The sequence below is a fragment of the Zea mays genome, chromosome 3, assembly GCF_902167145.1.
Source record: "Zea mays cultivar B73 chromosome 3, Zm-B73-REFERENCE-NAM-5.0, whole genome shotgun sequence".
Lineage (NCBI taxonomy): Eukaryota > Viridiplantae > Streptophyta > Magnoliopsida > Poales > Poaceae > Zea > Zea mays.
This window is the reverse complement of record NC_050098.1, coordinates 136,701,892-136,725,625: the sequence shown is the minus strand read 5'-3', so window position 1 is coordinate 136,725,625 and position 23,734 is coordinate 136,701,892. Positions and strand designations below refer to the sequence as shown.

The 23,734-nt window shown below is 46.9% G+C and overlaps 2 protein-coding genes and 1 long non-coding RNA gene across 3 annotated transcripts; 1 reads left to right on the top strand and 2 right to left on the bottom strand.

Moving 5' to 3' along the window:
* Window positions 1-201: 201 nt before the first annotated feature.
* Window positions 202-21,789, bottom strand: LOC103650598 (isoflavone reductase homolog). The gene is made up of 6 exons (XM_020550315.2): window positions 21,570-21,789; window position 21,377; window positions 17,839-18,074; window positions 15,008-15,248; window positions 603-806; window positions 202-518 (listed from the first exon to the last, which is right to left on the bottom strand). Exons 1-6 carry the CDS (start codon window positions 21,660-21,662, stop codon window positions 355-357), a joined length of 939 nt encoding a protein of 312 aa, XP_020405904.1. The 5' UTR covers window positions 21,663-21,789; the 3' UTR covers window positions 202-354.
* Window positions 18,083-19,427, top strand: LOC109944843 (uncharacterized). Its single transcript, XR_002268084.3, has 3 exons — window positions 18,083-18,421; window positions 18,509-19,182; window positions 19,270-19,427. It is a non-coding gene; the product is annotated as an uncharacterized lncRNA (long non-coding RNA).
* LOC109944842 (uncharacterized) lies at window positions 20,277-21,571 on the bottom strand. The gene is made up of 3 exons (XM_020550314.2): window positions 21,064-21,571; window positions 20,740-20,786; window positions 20,277-20,666 (listed from the first exon to the last, which is right to left on the bottom strand). The coding sequence occupies exons 1-3, from the start codon at window positions 21,296-21,298 to the stop codon at window positions 20,394-20,396; spliced, it is 555 nt and encodes a 184-aa protein (XP_020405903.1). The 5' UTR covers window positions 21,299-21,571; the 3' UTR covers window positions 20,277-20,393.
* Window positions 21,790-23,734: the final 1,945 nt, after the last annotated feature.

The window sequence follows — 23,734 nt, the reverse complement described above, 5'->3', positions numbered from 1 at the left end:
AAATTTAGATCTGTTCGCTTTCTATACACATTTGTCATCATCGTCGCACTTTATTTACGGATTAAATTAAGATGAAATTTTCTAATTTTTCTAACGGATATGAACCATCTGGACCATGTGGCATTAGAAAGACCAGCTATTTCTAGCACTTGGCGTTCAGGGAACCTAATACGATAAGACAAGCCAACCATTGTTTTTAGATGAATCAAACAAAGGAGCTGCGAATAATATTAAAAATATGAAATACCGAGACTAGGTAATACACAACATAGCATCAATAATCTGAAAGAGTCATCACATACAACCACCACCATATATGAATTCGTTCGGACAAGCCAACAGTTCAATTTAGCGTTACACATACCTCTTCATGTACTCATCCATGCGGGTATACTGAACCTCTGGGTACAACAGAGTAGCGTCTGCTCCATCGTCGCCGATTTCAAAATTTGTCAAGCAGCCTTCATAGAAAATGTGGTAATAGTGTCCCACTCCGGCTTGATTGGCCAGGTCAGTACCTGCAGGCACACCCGTGCAAAAATCATAGCTTACGTTCAACAGGAAGATATATGTGTGTGGTTACGTACAGTTTTTGTAGTTACCTTTCATTGAAGCCAAGAATTCATCTGCAGGAATGTGGATTTTCTCCAGAACGTTTCCGGAAAGCTTTTCCCACTTCGAGATAACATCGTTTTGAGTCAAGATGTTTTCTGGTGGTCTTATGTATAGTGTCTTGTTCAATGCGCGAGGATCATCAACAGACTTGATTGTATACGTTGCAACATCGTCTTCATCACAGAATATAGCTGCATGGTGGTCATGAGCCTATATTTAATTCATCTCCTAGTAAAAATGCTAATGTTGATGAACAACCAAGTTTTACTAAGGATATCTATGATACAAAGAATTGGAATAATCTTGATAACAATTCAAAGAATGTATTAGTAGAGAAGGGGCCTATAGAAGAAAATAGTGTATTTCCTTTTGGATGATAATGGGAGGCATTTTTCATATATCCATTACTCTAAATGATGAGCAATGGAGAAGTTCATGGTAGAAAATTCATAGTTTATTCAAAACATGTTGATAGTGTTTTTCTTTTATTGTAAGATTTTCAATTCCAAAAACTGTAAGAGTTTATTGGGTCATAATGGTTTTAGAGATTGGAAACATATCAATGATAGGCTCAAAGAACATGAGGTTAGTATGGACTATATTATCATCATGAACTCTTGGAATGAGCTGAGAGCTAGACTCAGTAAGCATGAAACAATTGATAAAGAATTTAAGCACCAAATCACAAAGGATAAAGAACATATTAGGCATGTCTTATCTAGAATACTCGATGTTGTTAAATTTCTTGGTAACCGTAATTTTGCTTTTAGAGGATCTAGTGAGAAACTTTATAGTTATCAGAATGGTAATTTCTTATATTGTGTTGAAATAATTTATAAATTTGATTTGGTAATGCAAGATCACCTTAGACATATTAAAAACAATGATCTCACTATCATTATCTTAGTCATAAAATTTAGAATGAGTTGTTTCTCTTTTGGCTTCCAATATTACCAAATCTATCATCAAAACTGTTAAAGAGCCCAAACATTTTTCTATTGTCTTGGACTATACGTCTATACCCTAAACATGAGTCATCAAGAACATGAGTTTTTGGTTCAATGTGTTAATATGTCTAGTGGTAAAGTTGAGGAGTATTTTCTAGGTTTCATTAAGGTAGATGACACATTTGGTGAGGGGGTTTTCATTACATTGATTGATACCATTAATTCCTTTAGTCTAAATATAGAATATGTCAGGGGTCAAGGTTAAGATAATGGCTCTAATGTGAAATGAAAGATCAAGTGAGTGCAAAGACGATTACTTGATATAAATCCAAGAGTTTCGTTTTCGTATATGTCATGTGCTTGCCATAGACTTAATCTTACTCTTTGAGATATGGCTAAATCTTGTGTCAAAGCTATTTCACTTTTTGGGATTGTGCAACAGATATATGCATTATTTTCTAGTTCTACCAAAAGATAGGATGTTTTGATTGACCATGTTGAAAGCTTAACTGTGAAGTCATGGAGCAACACTTGTTGGGAGAATTAGATCAAAAGTGTTGAAGCAATTGGATTTCAAGCTCCTAAGATTAGATCAGCTTTGCTTCAGTTGAGTAAAGATAAGGATACTTAAGCCAAGGATAGGAGTGATGCAAAAATCTACTTGAAGTGCTTGGTACCTTTGAGTTTATACTTGGTATGATTATTTGGTATGACATTTTATTTGTTGTAAGCAACGTGAGCAAGAAGTTGCAGTCACCATCCATGTGCATTGATGGTACCTTAAAAGAGCATTAGAAGACATAATATGTTTCTTTGAATACTACTGCAAAAGAGATTGCATCAAAACTTGGTTCACAATCATCATTTCCAGTAAAGCGTCACGCTACTAGGAAGAAAAACTATAATGAAACTAGCAGTGAGGAAGCAAACCTTGAAGCTTAGATGGCTTTTGAAATCAATTACTTTTTGATGATGGTTAATATTCCAATTAGTTCATTAAAAATAGATTCAAAGAACTCTAGTCATTCAAAGTTATATTTGGGTTTTTGATGAGCTCAATACTTGAAGTCACTTGAGGTTGATGAATTAAGAGACCATTGTACCAAATTTGCAAGCACTTTATCGTTTGATGACTCATGTGATGTCAATTCAAATAAATCTCGTTTCAAACTTAGTTCTATGTGGTTGACTTTATCAGATAAACCAATATCTACCATGGAGATTTTTAGCATGCCAGAGATGTAGATTGTTATCCTAATATTTTCTATTGCTTATCAAATCTTATTTGCCTTACATGTTAATGTTGATAGAACACGAACACTCACAGCGATCAGACGAGCTCGCAAACACTCACAGCGAACGGATGAACTGGTGGCGCGGCGCCAGAACGCGATCACCACGGCTGAAACTGGGAACCAGACAACGGAGAATTTCTGTTGCAAATCACGCAACCTTTTCTGTGCATTACTTGTAAATATAAATGGCATGAGACCCGCTTCCCCTGCCATGCTGAGCAGCTGCACGATCGAGCTTTTCTAGGCTCGTCGTGCGACATGCACGGCCGGCACTGCATGACGGGGAAGTGGCCCTTGACGCGGTCATGGCGCGCAGAGTGCAATCTCCTGCATGCCCATGATTCTACGCACTATTACAAATATGATTAAGCCATAAACAAGCTAACTAATGCACACCTACATGCTGATAAACATTGACACGATTACAGACTGGATGCTGCTAACTCAACATTCACCCCCTTAATCTTGTCAATCTTCAATTCTGATGATGCCTAGCTGCCTCCTTAGCTCTGCAAAACGGATCCTTCCGAGTGGTTTTGTCAGTATATCGGCCAGCTGTTCTTCAGAACTCACATGACTGATTTCCAGTCTCCCATCGCTAACACACTCCCTGATGTAGTGATATCTTGTATCAATTTTCTTACTCCTCTCATGATAAACTGGATTTTTACTCAGCTCTTGAGCAGAACTGTTGTCAATTCGGAGGTTGAATTTCTTCACTTCAGTGCCCAACAGATCCCCTATAAGTCTGCTCAGCCACACTCCCTGACAGGCTGTCGTGGCTGCTGCTATATATTCTGATTCACAAGAGGACAATGATACTACCCTCTGCTTTTGAGATGACCAGGTGATAATGTTTTTGCCTAGAAAGAAAACAACACCTGTGGTGCTCTTTCTCTTCTCAAGATCCCCAGCATGATCACTATCTGAAAAACCTAGAAGATCATTTTCAGCTCCCTTGACATACTTACAGCCATACTGGAATGTGCCAGCTACAAATCTGATAATCGTTTGATAGCACTCCAATGTTCTGCATTTGGATTCTCCATAAACCTGCTCACCATTCCCACTGAAAAAGCAAGATCAGGCCTTGTATTAACTAGATATCTCAGACTGCCCACAATACTTCTGAACTTGGTAGCATCAATGGTTTGATCAGGTTTCCCCGGCAACAACTTCATATGTTGCTCCATAGGTGTGTCTGCAGGGTTGCATCCCTTCATTCCACAAATCTCAAGTATCTTCTTAGCATAAGCACTCTGGCAGATTTTGATTTCTCCTGGTTTTTGCTTTACCTCAATACCAAGATAATAACTCAGGAGTCCCAGATCATTCATACTGAAACTTTTCTTCATCTGCTGCTTGAACACAGAGATATCTCTTGTGTTAGGCCCACAAATTATGAGATCATCTACATATACTCATAGCAGCAGTGATCCACCAATCCCCTTTCTATACACTGCATGTTCTTCTGTGCTCCTTCTGAATCCCAGCTTGGTAAGTTACATATCAAGCCTGCTATTCCAGGCTCTGGGGGCCTGTTTGAGGCCATACAGGGCCTTTTTCAACTTGAGCACTCTTTTCAGTGTCTGAGCTGGTGAAACCTGGTGGTTGATTTACATAAACCTCCTCTATTAGTTCTCCATTTAGAAAAGCAGACTTCACATCCATGTGGTGTATCTCCCACTCCCTTTGAGCTGCCAAAGCTATTAACACTCTGACTGTTTCCAATCTAGCCATTGGAGCAAAAACTTCATCATAGTCCACCCCCTGGATTTGTGCATACCCTTTTGCTACTAGTCTGGCCTTGTGTTTCACAATGTTGCCTGCTGGATCCTTCTTGACTTTAAATACCCACTTCAAGCCTATGGCCTTGTGATCTTTTGGTAACTCAGCAGGTTCCCAGGTTTGGTTACTAAGAATTGAGTTCAGTTCTTCCTCCATAGCTTTTCTCCAGCAACCTTGCTCAAGTGCCTGTTCTACACTTGATGGCTCATCTGCAGCAAGCATACAGACACCACTGTATTCAAAATCAAGCATTTCTTCTATTGAGTTGTAGACGTCAGTCAGAGTTCTGAACTTGTGCTGTCCTAACCCTGAACTTTGTGACTGTTGTAATGGAGAAATCTGCAGACCTGGAGCTGATGCTGTACTCGACATTGGAGTATGTGGGGAAGCCACATTATCATTCTGAATTTCTTGACTGTTTTGGTCACCAGAATTCAGTCCTCCAGGTGATTGCTCTGAAGGTGCTGCAATATCTTCATTCCCAACTACTGTCGTTGATCTGTCAGACAACTCATACTCAACCTCAAAAGTGTTAGTTATTTGCTTGTTTGTAATTCCCAGTGAATTTTCCCAGTCCCAGCTTTTATTCTCTTCAAATATAGCATCCCTGCTGACCACTAGCTTCTTGTTAGTTGGATCAAAGAATCTAAACCCTTTGGTCCCTGATTCATACCCAATGAAGACCATCTTACTTGATCTGTCAGAGAGTTTGCTGTTCCCAGGACAGAGAAGTTTCACATGTGCCACACAGCCAAACACCTTCAGATGATGCACTCTAGGTTTCTTCCCATGCCATGCTTCAAAAGGAGTTATATTCTTCAGAGCTTTTGTAGGAGATCTGTTTAGTAGATATACTGCAGTCCTCACTGCTTCACCCCAAAAACTTGAAGGAACTGACATTGATTTCAGTAAGCATCTTGCCATTTCGACAACAGTCTGGTTTCTTCTTTCCACCACCCCATTCTGTTGTGGGGAATATGGTGTGGTGGTGTAGTGCTTAATTCCAAACTCATTGCAGAACACTGAGAAAAGATTGGAAGTGAATTTTCCACCTCTGTCTGTCCTTAGAGCCTTCAGCTTTTTGCCAGACTCCACTTCAGCTCTCTGTTTTACTTTTTTAAAATATTCCAATGCTTGATCTTTTGTGCTAATCATCTCTACCCACATGTATCTGCTATGGTCATCTACCACCAACAGAAAGTAGAATGCACCCCCTATGGTTCTTGGAGTAATTTTTCCACATAAGTCAGCATGGACCAGTTCTAATCCTGTTTGGGCTCTAAAACTCGACACCTGTGGGAATGGTTTTCTATGTTGTTTACCCAGAACACAACCATCACACACCTGCTCTACCTTCTTGATACCTGGGATGCCTTCAACCATGTTTTTACTGCCTAAATCATTCAGAGCCCTGAAATTTAGATGTCCATATCTTGCATGCCATTGCCAAGACTTTTCTTCAGATTTTGCAAATAAACTGACAGGTGAAGACATACCAAATTTTGCAATATACAACCTATTCGCTGTTCTAGGAGCAGAAATAAGCAGATTGTGTTCTTGATCATACACACACAGTCTCCCATTGCCCCCTTCATAAGTAAAACCTTTTTCCTCTAGTTGTCCCAAACTTACTATGTTACTTTTCATCTCAGGAATATAGTAAACATCAGTAAGTACCTTATGACCAGAGCTGTGATCTTGCATCACTACAGAGCCCATACCTTGGATTTTCACCCGAGAGCCATCACCAATACTGACTGAACCCCGAACTCCCTGATCAAGCTGTGTTAGCAGCGATCTGGTTCCGGTCATGTGGTTGCTCGCTCCAGTATCCAGCACCCAAACTCCATCAGGTGCTGTGACTGGAACAATGTCTTCGGTCAGGTGAACTTGCGGAACTGACGAATGTGCGATGTCGCACGTCGCCAGCATCAATGCACCATTTTGTTCGACGACCCCGGTTGTCAGATTCGCCTCCGGTGGAGGTGCCTCCTTCTTCTTGCCCTTCTTGGGACGTTTGCAGTCGATTGCCCAGTGGCCGTATATGCCACAGTTGCGGCACCGACCCTTTCGCCGTGGCGTTCCCTCGGAAGTCAATTTTCATGACTCCGAGGACTCGCCGTCAGGACGCGCCGTCACCTTGTTCTTGAAGACACCGCCTGGATGACCACCTCCCTCCTTGCTGTTGTTGGAGCGTAGGCGATGTTTGTTTCTCTCCAGCCATTCCTCCTCGGAAAGTAGAAGTCGGTCAGCTTTGTCGACGATCTGTTCGACCTTGTCTTCCAGTCGATCCTCTGCCGCGCGTAGTCGCCCCACGAGTTCATCCACGGTGAGCTGTTTCATATCACAAAACATCTCGATGGAGACTACTACCTGAGTAAAACGAGAGGGCACCACACAGAGAATTTCTTCACCACTCGGGCGTCTTCTACTTGCTCTCCGAGAACTCGAAGATTCCCGACGAGATTGGTTAGGCGCATCCCGAAATCTTCAACTGTTTCTCCATCTTTAAACTTGATGTTCTCAAATTCTTGGAGAAGTCTTTGGGCATTAACTTCCTTTACCCGATCGGCACCGATTCGCATCATCTTCACCGCCTCCCACGCCTCCTTTATAGTCTTCCGCCCACCAAGAGATTGCCACATCTCTTTCGGCACGGAACGTAGCAAGGCGCTCATCGCCTGACGATCTTGTACCCGCTTTCGATTGTCGCCAGGATCGATCACACCCCAGATATCCAAAGCTTCGTAGTTACATTGCATAAGCATCGCCCACTCGAAGTAGTTGTCGCGTGTGAGCATCGGCCACATCAACGACCCCTCCCTTACGCTGTAAGTAGAGGGACTCTAACTCTCATCAGAGGATGACACTATGAGTTGGGGCAATTTTCTGTTTATTTCTTCAAACACTACACAATGCCATACCCTTAGAGGGGTTGGGGACACATATTTATAGCCCTAGGGGCTGCACTACACTGCACTACACACTACACTACACGCTGCAGCACACAGGTGCTGTCCTTTAGATACTAAAGTGCAGTCAAAACTGCTGTGCTGCTACTGCTGTCCTCTGCTGTGCTGCTACTGCTGTCCTGCGCAGTCAAAAGACTGCAGCTGCATGCTGTCCTGCTGCAACTGCTGCTGTCCTGCAGCAGTCAAAAGGTTGTTGCTGCTGCGCAGTCAAAAGACTGCTGCTACTGCTGTCCTGCGCAGTCAAAAAGACTGCTGCATGTTGTCCTGCTGCAACTGCTGCTGCCCTGCAGCAGTCAAAACTGCAACTGTTGCTGACCACATGACTTATTCCATCATTCTCCCCCTAAGTCTTGTGCGTCGTCTTGTGGGAAAGTTGGGCCATCCCGGACCTGGAGCAAAGCTCAACAAACTTGATCTTCCCAAGGGGCTTGGTGAGCAGGTCTGCAAGCTGATCCTTGGTGTTGATGTAACGCGCCTTGATGCTCCCTTCTGCCAAGCAGTCTCGGATGAAGTGATATCTCAGCCGGATGTGCTTGCTCCGTTCATGGAACACGGGGTTCTTGGCCAATGCCAGAGCGGACTGGCTGTCCACCCTGAGTTCCACCGCTCCAGTGTCTCTCCCGAGGAGATCACCGAGCAGGCGAGCCAGCCAGAGCGCCTGAGTCGAAGCAGTGGACGCCGCTATGTACTCGGCCTCGCAGCTGGACATGGCCACCACCTGCTGCTTGACCGACTGCCAGCTGATGGGGCACTTGCCGAGGAAGAAGAGGATCCCGCTTGTGCTCTTGCTGGTGTCGATGTCGCCGGCGTGGTCGCTATCGCTGTACCCGACAAGGTGTGCCTCCCCAGGGCACCTCGGGTAGTAGAGACCGTGGTCGAGAGTCCCCGCAACATAGCGGATGATCCTCTTCACAGCCTGCTCATGCTCCGTCGTCGGTCGCTGTAGGAACCGACTAACATAGCCGACGGAATATGACAAGTCCGACCGTGTGTGGACGAGGTAGCGAAGGCTCCCCACAAGACGCCGGTACTGTGTAGCATCCACCTCCTCCGTCGTGCTGTCGCGACTCAGCTTCAGCCTCTCCTCCATCGGAGTGAGAGCTGGGTTGCAGTCGGTGAGCCCAGCCAGCTCAACAATGCGCTTGGCATAGGCGGTCTGGCGAAGTGTGATCCCGGAGTCTCCCTGGTGCACCTCAATCCCCAGGTAGAAGGAGAGATGCCCCAGGTCACTCATTTGGAAGGTGGCCTTCATCTCTTCCTTGAACGCTGCCACCTCTGCATCCTTGGCGCCGGTGATCACCAAGTCGTCGACGTAGACACCCACCAGCAGGGCACTTCCTCCATTGCCCCGCCGATAGATGGCCGCCTCGTGCGGGCTTGGCATGAAGCCCATCCTCTTGAGCGTGGAATCCAGCTTGGCATTCCACGCCCTTGGTGCCTGTCGCAAGCCGTAGAGAGCCTTGCGCAGACGCAACACCTTGCCCTCCTTGCCAGGGATCGCAAAACCTGGCGGCTGGTGTACGTAGACCTCCTCCTTTAAGTCGCCGTTAAGAAACGCCGACTTGACATCCATGTGATGAACATGCCAGCCCTTCAGGGCTGCCAACGCGAGGAGGAGTCGCACGGATTCCATCCGTGCTACAGGGGCGAAGGCATCGTCGAAGTCGATCCCCTCCTGCTGCAAGAAACCGCGTGCCACCAAGCGAGCCTTATGCTTGACGATGGCGCCGGCTTCATCCCTCTTCAGTTTGAACACCCACTTAAGGGTGATCGCGCGATGACCATGAGGGAGATCAGCGAGCTCCCAAGTGCGGTTCGTCTCAACCGCGTCCATCTCCGACTGCATCGCGGCACGCCAAGCCGCATGTTTCTCGGCCTCCGCGAAAGACCGAGGCTCACCATCGTCGCATGCAAGATGCAACTCTCCTGCCAGAATGCGAGATGCAGGGCCTGGCACCGATGGGTCGATGAGAAGGCCCTCCACCCTTCGATACCGCAACGGCTCGCCGTCGTAGCACGCGTCGACGCGCTCCTCGTCGCGGGACAGAGGGGTCACGAGCTCCACTGGGTCGTGCTCGACACGAGCTGGTGTCGGAGAGGACGTTCCCGGAGAGGGTACCGTCGGTGCTGGAGTACGTGGTGGCGAAGAGCTCGCTGTAGCCGGAGTCGTGGCTGGAGTGCGTGGTGGTGAAGAGCTCGTTGTAGCAGGAGCTGGAGAGTGTGGCGCTGGAGTCGGTGGAGACTTGGGGGCTGGGGTAGACCTGCTCAGAGAAGAGTTGCCTACTCCCCCAGTTCCCTCAAAGTGGACGTACTCGATGGTGAAGTCGTACGTCGGAGTCGTGCCGTCGTCCACCGCCTTGTCCCACGCCCATCCTCGCCCTTCGTCGAACACTACGTCGCGCGCCGTGCGCACACGCTGTGTTCTTGGGTCAAGGATGCGGTAGGCCTTCGAGCCCTCCGCGTAGCCAATGAACACCCCCGGGGTGCTCCTATCGTCGAGCTTGCTGATGTGGCCAAGCTCCTTGGTGAACGCGAGGCAGCCGAAGACCCGTAGGTGAGAGACCGCCGGCTTGCGCCCATGCCAAGCCTCGTACGGTGTCATCCCGTTGAGAGCCTTGGTGGGCGAGCGGTTGAGGATGTAAACCGCTGTCACCACCGCCTCTCCCCAGAAGACAGCTGGCATTCCTCTCTGCTTGAGGAGAGCCCGAGCCATCCCCACAACCGTCTGGTTGCGCTGCTCGACGACGCCGTTCTGCTGCGGGCTGTACGGCGCAGAGTAGTGGCGTTGAACGCCCTCATCCGCGCAGTACGACGCGAACTCAGCCGCCGTGAATTCGCCGCCGTTGTCGGTGCGCAGCACGCGCAGCTTGCGGCCGCACTCCGCCTCCGCAGCGACCTGCACACGCCTGATGGCGTTCGCAGCCTCTCCCTTGCTGCCAAGGATCATCACCCACATATAGCGGGAGAGATCGTCGACGAGCAGCAAGAAGTAGCGTCGTCCTCCTGGTGTGGCTGGTGTCACCGGGCCACACAAGTCCCCATGCATGAGCTCGAGCCTCTCCTTGGCTCGGAAGCTCGACTGCTGGGGAAAGGGGAGTCGTCTCTGCTTTGTCAACACGCAGACATCGCAGAATTGCTCCACATGGTCAAGGCACGGCAGGCCTCGTACCATCTCCTTGGCACTGAGCCGCTTCAGGGCCTCGAAGTTAAGGTGCCCGAAGCGCTCGTGCCACTGCCATGCCCCGTCGTCTCGACGAGCAGCAAGGCAGCAAGGTTGTGCCACCTTCACATTGAGGATGTAAAGTCGATTTGCACTCCTGCGTACCTTGGCAAGAAGGCGACGAGAGGGATCCCAGATCCTCATGACTCCGTGCTCAACCTCCACGCGCGAACCGTTCTCATCCATCTGTCCCAAGCTGATGATAGAGTTCCTCAACGCGGGGATGTAGTAGACTCCGGTGAGCAGCCTGTGCTCACCAGACGCGGCGGTGAAGACGACTGAGCCGGCGCCCTTGATCTCTACGCCGGAGGCGTCCCCAAACTTGACGGAGCCTCGGACGCTAGAGTCAAGCTCGGTGAAGAACTCCCGTCGGCCGGTCATGTGATGAGTGGCGCCGGTGTCGAGGCACCATCCTTCGATCATGTCCTTGTTGGAGCCGTCGCCGAGGAAAGCGCGTGCTTTCGACTCATCAAGGTGGAGGAGTGCCGCTGCGGCCGGTGCCGCTGGAGATGGCTCGATGCTTGCATGTGCCAGGAGCAGGGCCTCCTCCTCCGCCTCCGCCTGTGCGACGTTGGCCTGGCCACGTCGTGGCTGCCGACAATCCCTGGCCCAGTGGCCAAGCTTGCCGCAGTTGTGGCAGCTGTCGTCTCGTGCCGGCTTCTTGTTGCCGACGGCGCCGCCTTGGGCACCTCCACGTGCACCACCCTCAGCATGTCCTCGCGCCCCGGCCTGGGCGCCTCCACGCGGCTTGCGCGGCTTGCCGCGTTTGCGGCCTCGTGTCGAGGAGGAGGACTCCCCCTTCTTGTCACCCTGGCAGGCCTCCCACTGCTCCCGAGTGAGATGTAGCTTCCCGCCGATAGTGATAGGCCCAGAGAGAGCCTGTGGTTCGTCGCCGTCGACCACCTTGAGGCGACCAATCGCCTCTTCGATCGTCATCGTGGAGAGGTCTAGCAGAGACTCGATCGAGCGAGCAATCTGCCTGTACTTCTCGGGGATGCAACGGAAGAGCTTCTCAACAGCTCTCTCCTCATCGTAGGTGTCATCGCCGAACTGCACCATCTTCTGCAACAGAGTGTTGAGGCGGAGAGCAAAGTCATCAACATCCTCACCTGGCTTGAAGGCCAGGTTCTCCCACTCCTTGCGAAGTGCCTGCAGTGTGGTCTTGCGGGCACGATCGCTGCCGATGCGGGTCGCAGCGATGGCGTCCCAGGCCTCCTTGGCAGTCCGCTTCTGGGAAAGCGAAAACTGCATCTCGGGCAGGACTGCAGCAATGAGGGCATCCAGCGCCCGCCGATCCTCGTGGTAGTCGACGTCGTCGTAACGAACTGCTTCCCACATGTGGCGAACCTGGAGCCGTACCCTCATCACCGCGGCCCACTCGACGTAGTTGGTCTTGGTGAGGGTAGGCCACCCACCGCCGGGACCGATGTCCCTGACAATGGCCTGGGCCATGCGGCGACCATGGTACCGATCCGGGGAGGGAGAACCGCGCCGCCTGTAGAGGCCGCGATCTCCGTCGACTCGGTCGCCGCCGCCGGGAGCACCGCCGGCGCGTCTACGCCCGTCTGGGCTGCCGCCGCGTGCGCCCCCGCCTGGAGCGCCGTCAGCGTGTCGGCGCCTATCCGGGCTGCCGCCACGCGCGCCCCCATGGGGATGCGCGGCTGCCCACTGTGCCGCCTGCTCTCGCGCTGCTTCCCTCGCCAGCCTGAGCTCGTCGTCGGTGTTGTCGTCGACAGAAGCAGAGCTGCCAGCTCTACTGCCGCGCAGAACCTCGAGCTCTGTTGCCGCCGCACGTGCAGCATCCGCCGCCTCCGCTGCTTCTACTTCCGCTCTCGCCGCTGCCAGTTCCGCCGCCGCCAACCGTGCTGCCCTCGCCGCTGTCGCTGCAGCCGCTGCTGCTGCTCGCTCGCGTTCTTGTGCCGCGGCGACCTCGGCCTCCTGCTGGCGCCGCGCACTCGAAGTGGCCGAGCGTAGGGACATGGTGGGCTAGTGAGGGGTCGCTGCGTGTGGAAGAGGCTGTCTCAGACGAAAGGCTGCTCGTCTGAGCAGGGGAGGAAGGAACAGTTGGAGCTCTTGCTACCGACTGAGTGTGGGGAGAGGCACGGGAAGGAGATGAGCACGAGATGTTTAGGCTGCAGGATAGTTTGGCTCTGATACCAATTGTAAGTAGAGGGACTCTAACTCTCATCAGAGGATGACACTATGAGTTGGGGCAATTTTCTGTTTATTTCTTCAAACACTACACAATGCCATACCCTTAGAGGGGTTGGGGACACATATTTATAGCCCTAGGGGCTGCACTACACTGCACTACACACTACACTACACGCTGCAGCACACAGGTGTTGTCCTTTAGATACTAAAGTGCAGTCAAAACTGCTGTGCTGCTACTGCTGTCCTCTGCTGTGCTGCTACTGCTGTCCTGCGCAGTCAAAAGACTGCAGCTGCATGCTGTCCTGCTGCAACTGCTGCTGTCCTGCAGCAGTCAAAAGGTTGTTGCTGCTGCGCAGTCAAAAGACTGCTGCTACTGCTGTCCTGCGCAGTCAAAAAGACTGCTGCATGTTGTCCTGCTGCAATTGCTGCTGTCCTGCAGCAGTCAAAACTGCAACTGCTGCTGACCACATGACTTATTCCATCATACGCTGCCGCTGGAAGCTGTCGCGTCGCTCATGGTGTTCATCGGTAGCCGGCACGAAAGAACTCGCTTCTACTTCACCGGCTCTGATACCAGATTGATAGAACATGAACACTCACAGCGACCAGACGAGCTCGCAAACACTCACGGCGAACGGATGAACTGGTGGCGCGGCGCCAGAACGCGATCACCACGGCTGAAACTGGGAACCAGACAACGGAGAATTTCTGTTGCAAATCACGCAACCTTTTCTGTGCATTACTTGTCAATATAAATGGCCTAAGATCCGCTTCCCCCGCCATGCTGAGCAGCTGCACGATCGAGCTTTTCTAGGCTCGTCGTGCGACATGCACGACCGACACTGCATGACGGGGAAGTGGCATTTGACGCGGTCATGGCGCGCAGAGTGCAATCTCCTGCATGCCCATGATTCTACGCACTATTACAAATATTATTAAGCCATAAACAAGCTAACTAATGCACACCTACATGCTAATAAACATTGACACGATTACAGACTGGATGCTGCTAACTCAACAAATGTGACACCAGCAGGAAGAAGCTTTTCAAAGATGAAGTTGTTGAATAATTATTTGAGGTCCGAAATGTCTCTAGAAAAGTTAAATAGTTTGGCTATTTTGTGCACTGAGAAGATATTAATGGATAAGATTGATATTGACACCATCATCAATGACTTTCCATCTAAACATGTTAGAAAAAACTTTTAAGGTAATACCATAATATGTATCTTTTCATTTACTTGTTGCTTGATATAACATATTTTTAGATGTACCTTGACTATTTATATTGTTAATATTTATATATCAAAAATAATTAGAAGGGTCACTATTTTAAATCTTGTCTTAGACCCCTAAAACCTCAAGGTCACCTCTGATTTAAGATACGGTATGTTTTACAAGGGACATGCATGGTATTGATTCACATTCAAATTAAATAGGAAAATCATGTACATATAGGGGGTGTTTGGTATGAAGAATCAATTCATTCTAGATCAGGTGGTACATCTTGAGTTCATTCTATAAATTTGTTGAAATGAACTCATTCGTCATATTATTACTAATTACTAGTCTATGAGGAATGAAATGGTGATGGATCAACTCATTCGATTCTATAGACCATTATATAAATTTGGTAGAATAAACTCATTCCTCATATTATTACTAATTACTAGTCTATGAGGAATGAAATGGTGATGGATCAACTTATTCTATTATACCGACCAAATAAGAAAGTGAGGAAAAAGTGAGGAGTAGATGATGTACTACCTTATTCCTTAAACCAAACACGTTGATAGTATGGTGAAGTTGTATTTCAAATAATTTAGTGGAAACATGCCGTGTTATATACGTGTACACTCCACGTATGAGAAAGCAAATAATATATATTTGTGATCAATTAAAGAAACATTAGTTAGAGCTAGAGAGAGATATGTGTACACAGTGTACACATATGTCAGATTAAATACAAAAGGAATTATGGACAGAGGAGAAAACAAGTATTGTACAAAGTTTTACCTTTGACATTGCCGTCTCCATATACATGAACTTTTTCTTTGGGCGGCAAAAGGGTGCGCATCTGACATAGGTTTGGGCAGAAGTAAGCAGCAAAGCAATTGGCAGAAACATAGGTGTGAGGAATGTTGGCATCTTCTATTGCACGCCTTAGGTCCATCTTTTCATCAAATGTAACCCTTCCTGGTTCAAGAGCATGCCCCATCTTGGATGGATCCATGCCGAATTCCGATGGTATAAAACGCTGCATCCACAATAACGTAAGTTTATTTAGACTCAGCACCTCTTCATCTTTTGTTGTTTATTTATATATTGAACTACATATATGAGAGTCCGTACATGTCAAAGGGTATTTTTATTTTGTTGTTTGCATTAGTTTCTTAATTTGTTCGTAGTGTGATCTTTTTTGAAAAAAAAGGGCAGGGATTCTGCCAATCCATTAAGAGGAAAAGAAGATTTTACGTACAAGAAGGCCCTCAGCTCAAGAAATGGCAATGGATAAATCCCTACTAAGTATTGCTATTCTATACCTGTACCCGCGACAAAAAAACAACTTCATCGAGTCACACATATCCACTGGTGCGTATAGATTTTCCCGTACCCATATCAATATGGATCAAAATCACCCATCGGGTCACCCATACCCACAAAGATTTAACATCTTACATCTACCAAAATAACACATTATACAAACGGTAGGTTTTGAACCAAGTCCTAATACCAAACATCCATCAATCCAAATATATATCTAGTACTTGTGGTTGTAGAGTAGAAATATGTTATATAGTTAGGTTTTATGTTGTTTTGGGTTCGACCAAGTTCATGTCATTTGGTTTAGACCAAGTTTATATTGGGGTTTTCAAATCCATGGGTCAATGGGTGGGTGAGGGCGGAGCATTCCAATACACGTACACCCATTAGGTGAAGGTTTTGCCTAATAAAGGACCCATAGATAGGATATTTAGTCCATATACATCATCTTTTGAAGTAAATACCCATCGGATATCGGGTCATGGGTATCCATGCCATCTCTAGTCTCTTCTTTTTTAGGTTTGATGGCAAGATCAACTTTCACCATCTGGAGGGTTGGATGGAGGTGCCATAATTCTCCAATGTTGCCATTTACTCCATGTCTCATGCAAATAAGAAATCGAGACAAAGATGGAGTCTTGGATCTAGTGGGTTGTTGCATAGAACAAGTGCAAACTCTTCACTTGGCCAATTAAAAAAACAATTTACTCACGGTAGACAATCTTTCCCTTAGTGGTGAGGCTGACTAAGTTATATTGACCAGTCGAACCGCTAAGGGCAAGGATGTATGTCGTGAGTAATTTGTTTTTTATTATCCAATCGAAAAGTTTGCACTTGTTTTACGAACATGTGCACGAGATGATGTTGGATCTATACCATCGGATAGTACCACAAAAAATGAACACGGTAGGCCAGTTTGGTGTTGTATTGTGTAGTGTTTGTCCACCAACTGATTTGGTTGTCACATCTGGCTCTAGTTGTACCTTCTTAATGTGGATCCATATGAGACAAACTCTTCTAGTTTAGTGTTCATGGTTGTTTATCTCCCATGGTTTGTATCTAGCATCATGGTTTAGTTCTAGTTGTTGTTTTGTTTTTTCATTCTTACCGTTGGTACGCTAGCTTCGTCGCCCTCGGGCCCCTGCGAAGGCGAGCCGCTCAAGTGAAGCGGCGTCACCGCTGATATGGACCCTCAAGTCGACGTCCACGACCATCTTCACGTGCACATGAGTACTCCGGATCCGTCCCATTCAGACTCGTGTGATTGGTGGTGAGTATCCATTTCTATGGATTGAATCGTGACTATCCATTTCCATTCGTGTGATTTTTTACTTTCCAACCCCGAATCAGGCCCCACGACAAAACCAGTCTCACTACATTGATAATGTGGTACGTTGGAAGCGGAATCTTAAAAGGATTTGAACTTCAACCAATTAAAAAGGTATTTAAAATAAGAAAACTAGACAAATGTTTTTACTAGTTTAACTGGCTTATTTCACTTCTTTAACAAGTTTTACCTTAATTTACTATTATTAATTCTTTTTCACTTTTTTAGATTTATTCTCTATATGACATTTAGTTGTAAATAGATTATGATCATGATGACTGATAACTCTTAATTTTTTTAAACTATGTTGTGAATTTTATTTCGTTGCTACTTAGCAACACCTTAATTTTGATGCGCCCTCCGCCACTGATCATCTTTGTGTAGCACAAGCACACAGTCTGGACGCGGTGGCGTCACCTCACCGTCAGGGATGACGGAGCCAGGGGCTACTGGAAGCAGTGAACGACCGGGGACAGCGCGAGGATTAGGAAACAAGTTAGAGCCCGGTGATGTGAACGTGAGACAGAGAAAGCACGTGGTCCCGGGATCAGATGCGCCCGCTTTCTTTGTTCTATTTATTATCATCATTTTGGGTGCGGGTCCGACTCCGACTTCGCCGTCAAGATTGAGCTCATTTTTCCACTAAAATTTCAGTTGTTTTATGGGTGGAGTCGTTTGTGGTGTTACCAAAAGGTGACGGGGGGTGGGGCTGTGGCTGGGAAGAACAGAGATGAAGATGTACTGGAGACCGGAGCAGAGAGGCAGGGGCGCAGGCGCAGCAAAGAAGAAAATGGATTCAGGAATGCAACTCAATCAACAAAATGGATTAAAAAGGAAGCTTTCTTCAGTCCCCTTCTAACCAAACAAACCCTTAACAAACTTAACAAAATGGATTAATAAAAAGGAAGCTTTCTGAACCGCGAATTAGTAGCTAGTAAGTATAGTGAAAGCTGGAAGAGCATGTAAAGTGACAGACCTTGATGTTCCCAGCCTCCTTGATGGCCTCGACGAGCTTATGCTGCAGGGAGAGATTGTGGCTGCGGATGTGCGCCCCGGACATGGCTGAGACCACCACGTCGGCCTGCGCTACGGCGGCGACGAGGCCCGCGTGGTCCTCCAGCGACGCCTCCACCAGCCGCGCGCCCTGGGCCTTGAAGGAGAGCAACATCTGGAGCTTGTCGATGTCCAGGCCGATCTCCGGCCGCAGCAGGACTGAGTTATTTGAGATTGTAATAATCTCGTCGCGCGGCTTCGCCCCTTTGGTACTCCGCAGCCGCGCATCGCCAGTATGGTATTATGGAGCTCACAGCCTCGCCAGTTTGGGACATTTAATCCCCCGCCCTCTGTTAACGTATGTTTTGCAAATCTTAATGCCGGTTGTGTTCCCCTTCGGACTAACATACCCCTACGGGTTTCTTGCGCTCGGTTGGCAGCCGGACTAACGCGCGCCGCCGTCTGCCAGCTTGGGGACTCGACTGCTCGCCACCAGGTGCTCACCTCCATTCCCCAGCTTCCATCTGCGAGCGCTGCCGTCTGCCAGCAGGGGCACTCGCCACCAGGTGCTCGCGCAATCCTCCGTTATCCTGCTTCCATATGCGCGCGCTGCCGTCTACCAGTGAGATGTCCGCGCCATTTTTTGCCAGCAGCCAGATTTCCGCCCCACCCCCTGCCACCGGACAGCTGTCGTCGCCACCTCCTTGCATCCCCATGGTTTCCCCTGTGGAAAGAGTGGATCTACCTGTTAGGAGCTCGGATTTGTCTGATCCCCAAGATTTTCTGTTAGGGGATGAACAGAGAATGGAGGTTTGATAGAAATATTGTCCAGCAGTTTAGTTTTTGATGCATCTTAGCCGAGTACTTCATAGCTCTCTTAATTGGATGTTTGCAGGTATTAGAAATTGATTGGGGGGCAATACAAATTGATGATAGATGGGAGGAAGAAGGAGAACAAGAGACTGCCTCTGAGTCAGTGATGTATGATCGGTTAGGATTGTTAGCTGAAGATGAACGTGAAACTACTGAAAGGCAAGAGACTGTCCGCCAAAGCGATGAATTTAATGATGAATTGCCCTGCACTGATTGCATACCACAAGAAAGGGTATTTGAGTGCAATAGATCTAATCCAGTAATGAAGATTGGGAGTTTGTACAAGGATATGAAAGAATTTAGACTGGCTATCAGGCAATATGCAATTAATAATGAGTTTGAGTTAGGGATTGAGTCAAGCTCACCATTCAGATATCGAGCTTATTGCAAAGGAGGTGATTGTCCATGGAGAATCAATGCAAGGCTACAAAATGCCGGGTCTCCCACAGTCGTTGTGAGTATTGTTGTATCACACATTGTTTGTACTTTGGATCCTAAATGAAATTTGGGAAGCTCACAATGAATTTTATATTGTTTGCAGGTTACAGTTATCGTGGATAAGCACACATGCACTTCTAGTGGTCGTCGAAAAACAACAACACCCACCAGCTCATGGGTTGCTTCCCTAGCAATGCCATTCCTTACGAAGAAACCACATATGGGAGCTAAAGAATTGCAAAATACCTTGCAAGAGCAGCACAATTGCACAATTTCGTATGATACAGTGTGGAAAGGTAAAGAGAAGGCCCTTAGAGAGTTGTATGGAACATGGGAGGACAGCTTCAAATTACTATTTAGATGGAGAGAAGCTGTTTTGGAGGTTATGCCAGACTCAGTCATTGAGTTTGATCTAGTAGTTGATGATGGGAAATTATATTTCAGCAGATTCTTTTGTGCTTTTGGCCCTTGTCTTCAAGGGTTTCGTGAAGGATGCAGGCCCTACTTAAGTGTGGATTCCACAGCTCTAAATGGTCGTTGGAATGGTCACCTTCCCTCATCAACAAGTGTTGATGGTCATAATTGGATGTTTCCAGTGGCTTTTGGTTTCTTCGAGTCAGAGACAAAAGATAGTTGGATTTGGTTCATGCAACAACTTCGAAAGGCCTTAGGCAACCCTCCTGTTTTAGCCATTTGCTCTGATGCATGCAAAGGACTGACATCAGCAGTGAACGATGTATTTCCAAATGCTGAAAAAAGAGAATGCTTCCGCCACCTGATGCAGAACTATGTTAAGCACTTCACTGGATCTGAGCACATGTATCCCGCGGCTAGAGCATATAGGAACACCATTTTCGAGCACCACTTCAGTAAAGCCAGAGATATACCGGGTGTGAAGCAATGGATCGATGAGTGGCACCCTCTTTTATGGTACAGATGTGGTTTCAACACGGCTATAAAGTGTGACTACATAACCAACAACATTGCTGAGGTATTTAACAACTGGATTAAAGACTACAAAGACCTACCAGTTTGTGAACTTGCGGACAAAATCAGATGTTTGGTTATGGATCTCTTTTTTAGAAGGAAAAGGATCGGCGACAAATTGGGTGGTACAATCCTTCCCATAGTCATCAATTTGTTGAAGGCTAGAACCCGGGGGTTGGGTCATTTATCTATACAAAAAGGTGACTACTATCATGCTGAGATCCGTGATAATAACAACATTCACAGCAGACACGTTGTCAAAGCTGAACAGAGATACTGTTCATGTCTAGAATGGCAGCACACAGGGAAACCGTGCCAGCATGGCCTAGTGGTCATTATAGCGCAACAACTGCGATAAATTGGAATGGAGCACTTTGTAGATGACACATCTTTGGCCGTATCTGGCGAATTCATAATCTCGTCTCCAGCCAAATCTTTCAACTCCTTCCCAACTACACGCATCTTTGTAATGGCTTGGGCGAGGTCACTACGAACTGTTTCAAATCGGGTAATCTGCGAAACCACAAAAATTGCTATTGGATTTGAACATAGTACTGCATATTATTGAACTTAGTTCAACCCTTACCGACACTGAACGAGGTGCCGAGCAGTGATTGACGCCGGCTGTGAGCTCTGTTCGACAGAAAACAGTTAACAATTAAAGCCACTCTCTGCTTCTAGCACTAATGGTCACTAGACAGTTTGGATAAAAACAGTTTCAAAATACAGAACTCTACAAATATCACTGCCCAACGTCAACAGCTTCACATCCCTCTAGCTTCGTGCGCAACATCCAACGTTGGGCAGTTAACCCCACGAAGCTAGAGAAGCGGCAAGGAACTCACCTGCACAACCAACGTCAACAGCTTCACATCCAACGTTGGGCAGTTAGCCCCACAAAAACAGGTACCTGATGTGGCCGCGCAGGTGAGTTCATTGCCGCTGGTCCACTCCTTGCTGGAGGTGCGCTGCTTGCCGGTGGAGTGCTCGAAGCCGCAACCGTCGCCTGTAGAACTCTCGCCTGTACGCTTGGCAACGACTGAAACAGACAGTCGGCTGAAGGCGGAGGCCACTTCGACCTCACTGTCGAGCTCGAGATCGACGTCGACGACGAGCCGTTTCTTGCCTCTTGCCGGAGTAGCCATTGGAGGAATGAGTGGCGGCGCCAAAGGAGAGCCCCGTGGAAGAAGAGAGGAGGAAGTTAGGTTTTCACCGGGCTCGACTCTGTAAACAGCAGGGACATTTTTGACTTTTACCTTAGCTAATCGAAGGTAACAGAGGACGGGGGAATAACTGTCCCTATCTGGCAAGGATGTGAGGTCGAGAATACCATACTGGCGATGCGCGGCTGCGGAGTACCAAAGGGGCGAAGCCGCGCGACGAGATTATTACAATCTCAAATAACTCCAGCAGGACTAGCGTCGGGTGCCCTTGCGCCAGGCTCGCCCTCACGAGCCGCCGCCCGATGTACCCGGTGCCGCCCACCACCAGCACCCGGCTCTTCTCCATGGCTCTGGCCTCTGGCTCGCGAGAACACGATTGATGGATTGGGAAGAAGTGCGATCCAGCTACCTGACCTGGGTACTTTAGCGTCGAGGATGGTGCAAAATCAAATCGTGTGTTGTGTACTCCCTCCGTCGCGTCCTACCAAAGGTGGTCTGGGAGCAATGAGGACGGTTTACTTGTTTTATATTATTTTTATATTTTTCTTTTCAGATTTAAATTAAAATTATTTGGTTTTAGTGACTAATTTTTAGTCACTCAATTTTAATCTATTTTAGTTCTAAAGAGAGATTAATCCTTTTTCATTTCCAAAATAAAGAAATTAAAAATTAGCCTATATAAACTAAACACCTTCTAAATTGTGCCAGATGAGATTTTGATGGATATCAATATTTTAATTATTCAACTTTTAAAATACAGATATAGATAAAAATCAGATACGCAGCTAGTACCGAGTAACTGGATTCAAATATGGATCGAATTTCAGTCCGCCTATTGAAACATAATGAGAGAACGGAAGATGGATAGAATTTAGATAGAGATGTATTAAATATATATATATATATTAAACCTGGAAATATTAAACATTTTTAGATAGATTTTATATTATGGGGCAAATCCACGCACAATAGAGTAATAGACCATGTTAGGGTAATAATCCAGCAAAAGAATTAACATGATGAAGAGCGAGAAGAAGGAAAGCTTGGGGATTACAGCTCAGCCTGTCATATCGCCTACTAGGAGACAAACTCTAGTTCGATGCACTATCTATTTCTTACCCTACTATGTTGGCACCTTACTATGGTCCTGTTTGTTTCGGCTTCTGGTCACCAAAAGCTGTTGCGGACTGTTAAACGCTCAACTTTTCAGTCAGCTTCTATAAAATTCGTTGGAGCAAAAACCATACAAAATCAACATAAACACATAATCGGTTGAGTCGTTGTAATAGTAGGAATCTGTCACTTTCTAGATCATGAGCCCTATGAACAACTTTATCTTCCTCCACACGTAATCATAATGATACTCAGATTCTCCCCACAGCCATATTCTACCCACAGCCAGAATTTCAGAAAAGTTGAATCAAACAGGCCCTATGTTGGCTTTCGATTTCACTCTCCTCTCTACCGTTCCATTGCATAGTTTGCCACAAGTTATAGTCTTAGACTATAGCCACATCATCTTTTATATTTTAGAATTAAATAATTCATGCAGATTTATTTTCATGCTTAAAAACCACGCAACATAATATATTTTTATTAAATTTTAAATATAAATTGCATAATAATTAAAATAAAATTACATGATGATTAAAAATACATAATCTAATCGGAGTCCTCGATCTCATCCTCATGTCTGCGTTCCGCTTTTGGTTCCTTTTCTTCGTCATATACCAGATCAAGTTCTTTTTCGGCCATCTTTACGACCTTGGTATGGGTATGTGTTTCAGATGGGTCCATATCCCTGGATGATCGGCCCTTTAGGATGTTCCATTGCTTCAAAAGCTTGGCCTTCACTAAACTACCCCACAAGTTCTTCATTTTAAATGATTCACTTGTTGATTCATTCCTCATGGCATCCTTCCCTTTCCCCTTCACCTTTGTCTTTCCCACAGCCACCTTTGCCCTATCACGCCCCGCTAGTCGGAGCACTACCTTTTTGGTGTCTTCAGTGCCTTCAGAACTATATTCACTAGAGAGTCCGAGTCAGGGTCTTATTCACAATCCCATCAGATCCACTATCAGGACCATGCTTTGCTGGCCACTTGGCCTCATGCGAACAACTTGCCACCAATGATGGCACTTGAATAGATGCCTCATTTTATCCTGGAACTTCGCCATTGCTGCCTCCATGACTATGGCATCGTCTGCTTCGGTCTAACGCAACATTTCTTCTTGGAGGTAGTATCCATTGAACTTGGTCACCTCCTAGTTGTAGGTGCCCTAATGATCCTTAAGTTGCTTAGCGGTTTGATGACAACGAGGGTCAGAGGTGGAGTTATATGTTGCCGCTATTTGGCCCTAAAAACTTGATCCAGTCTTATTGTTGTTGGAGATGGGATCATTAGAATGCATAATCCA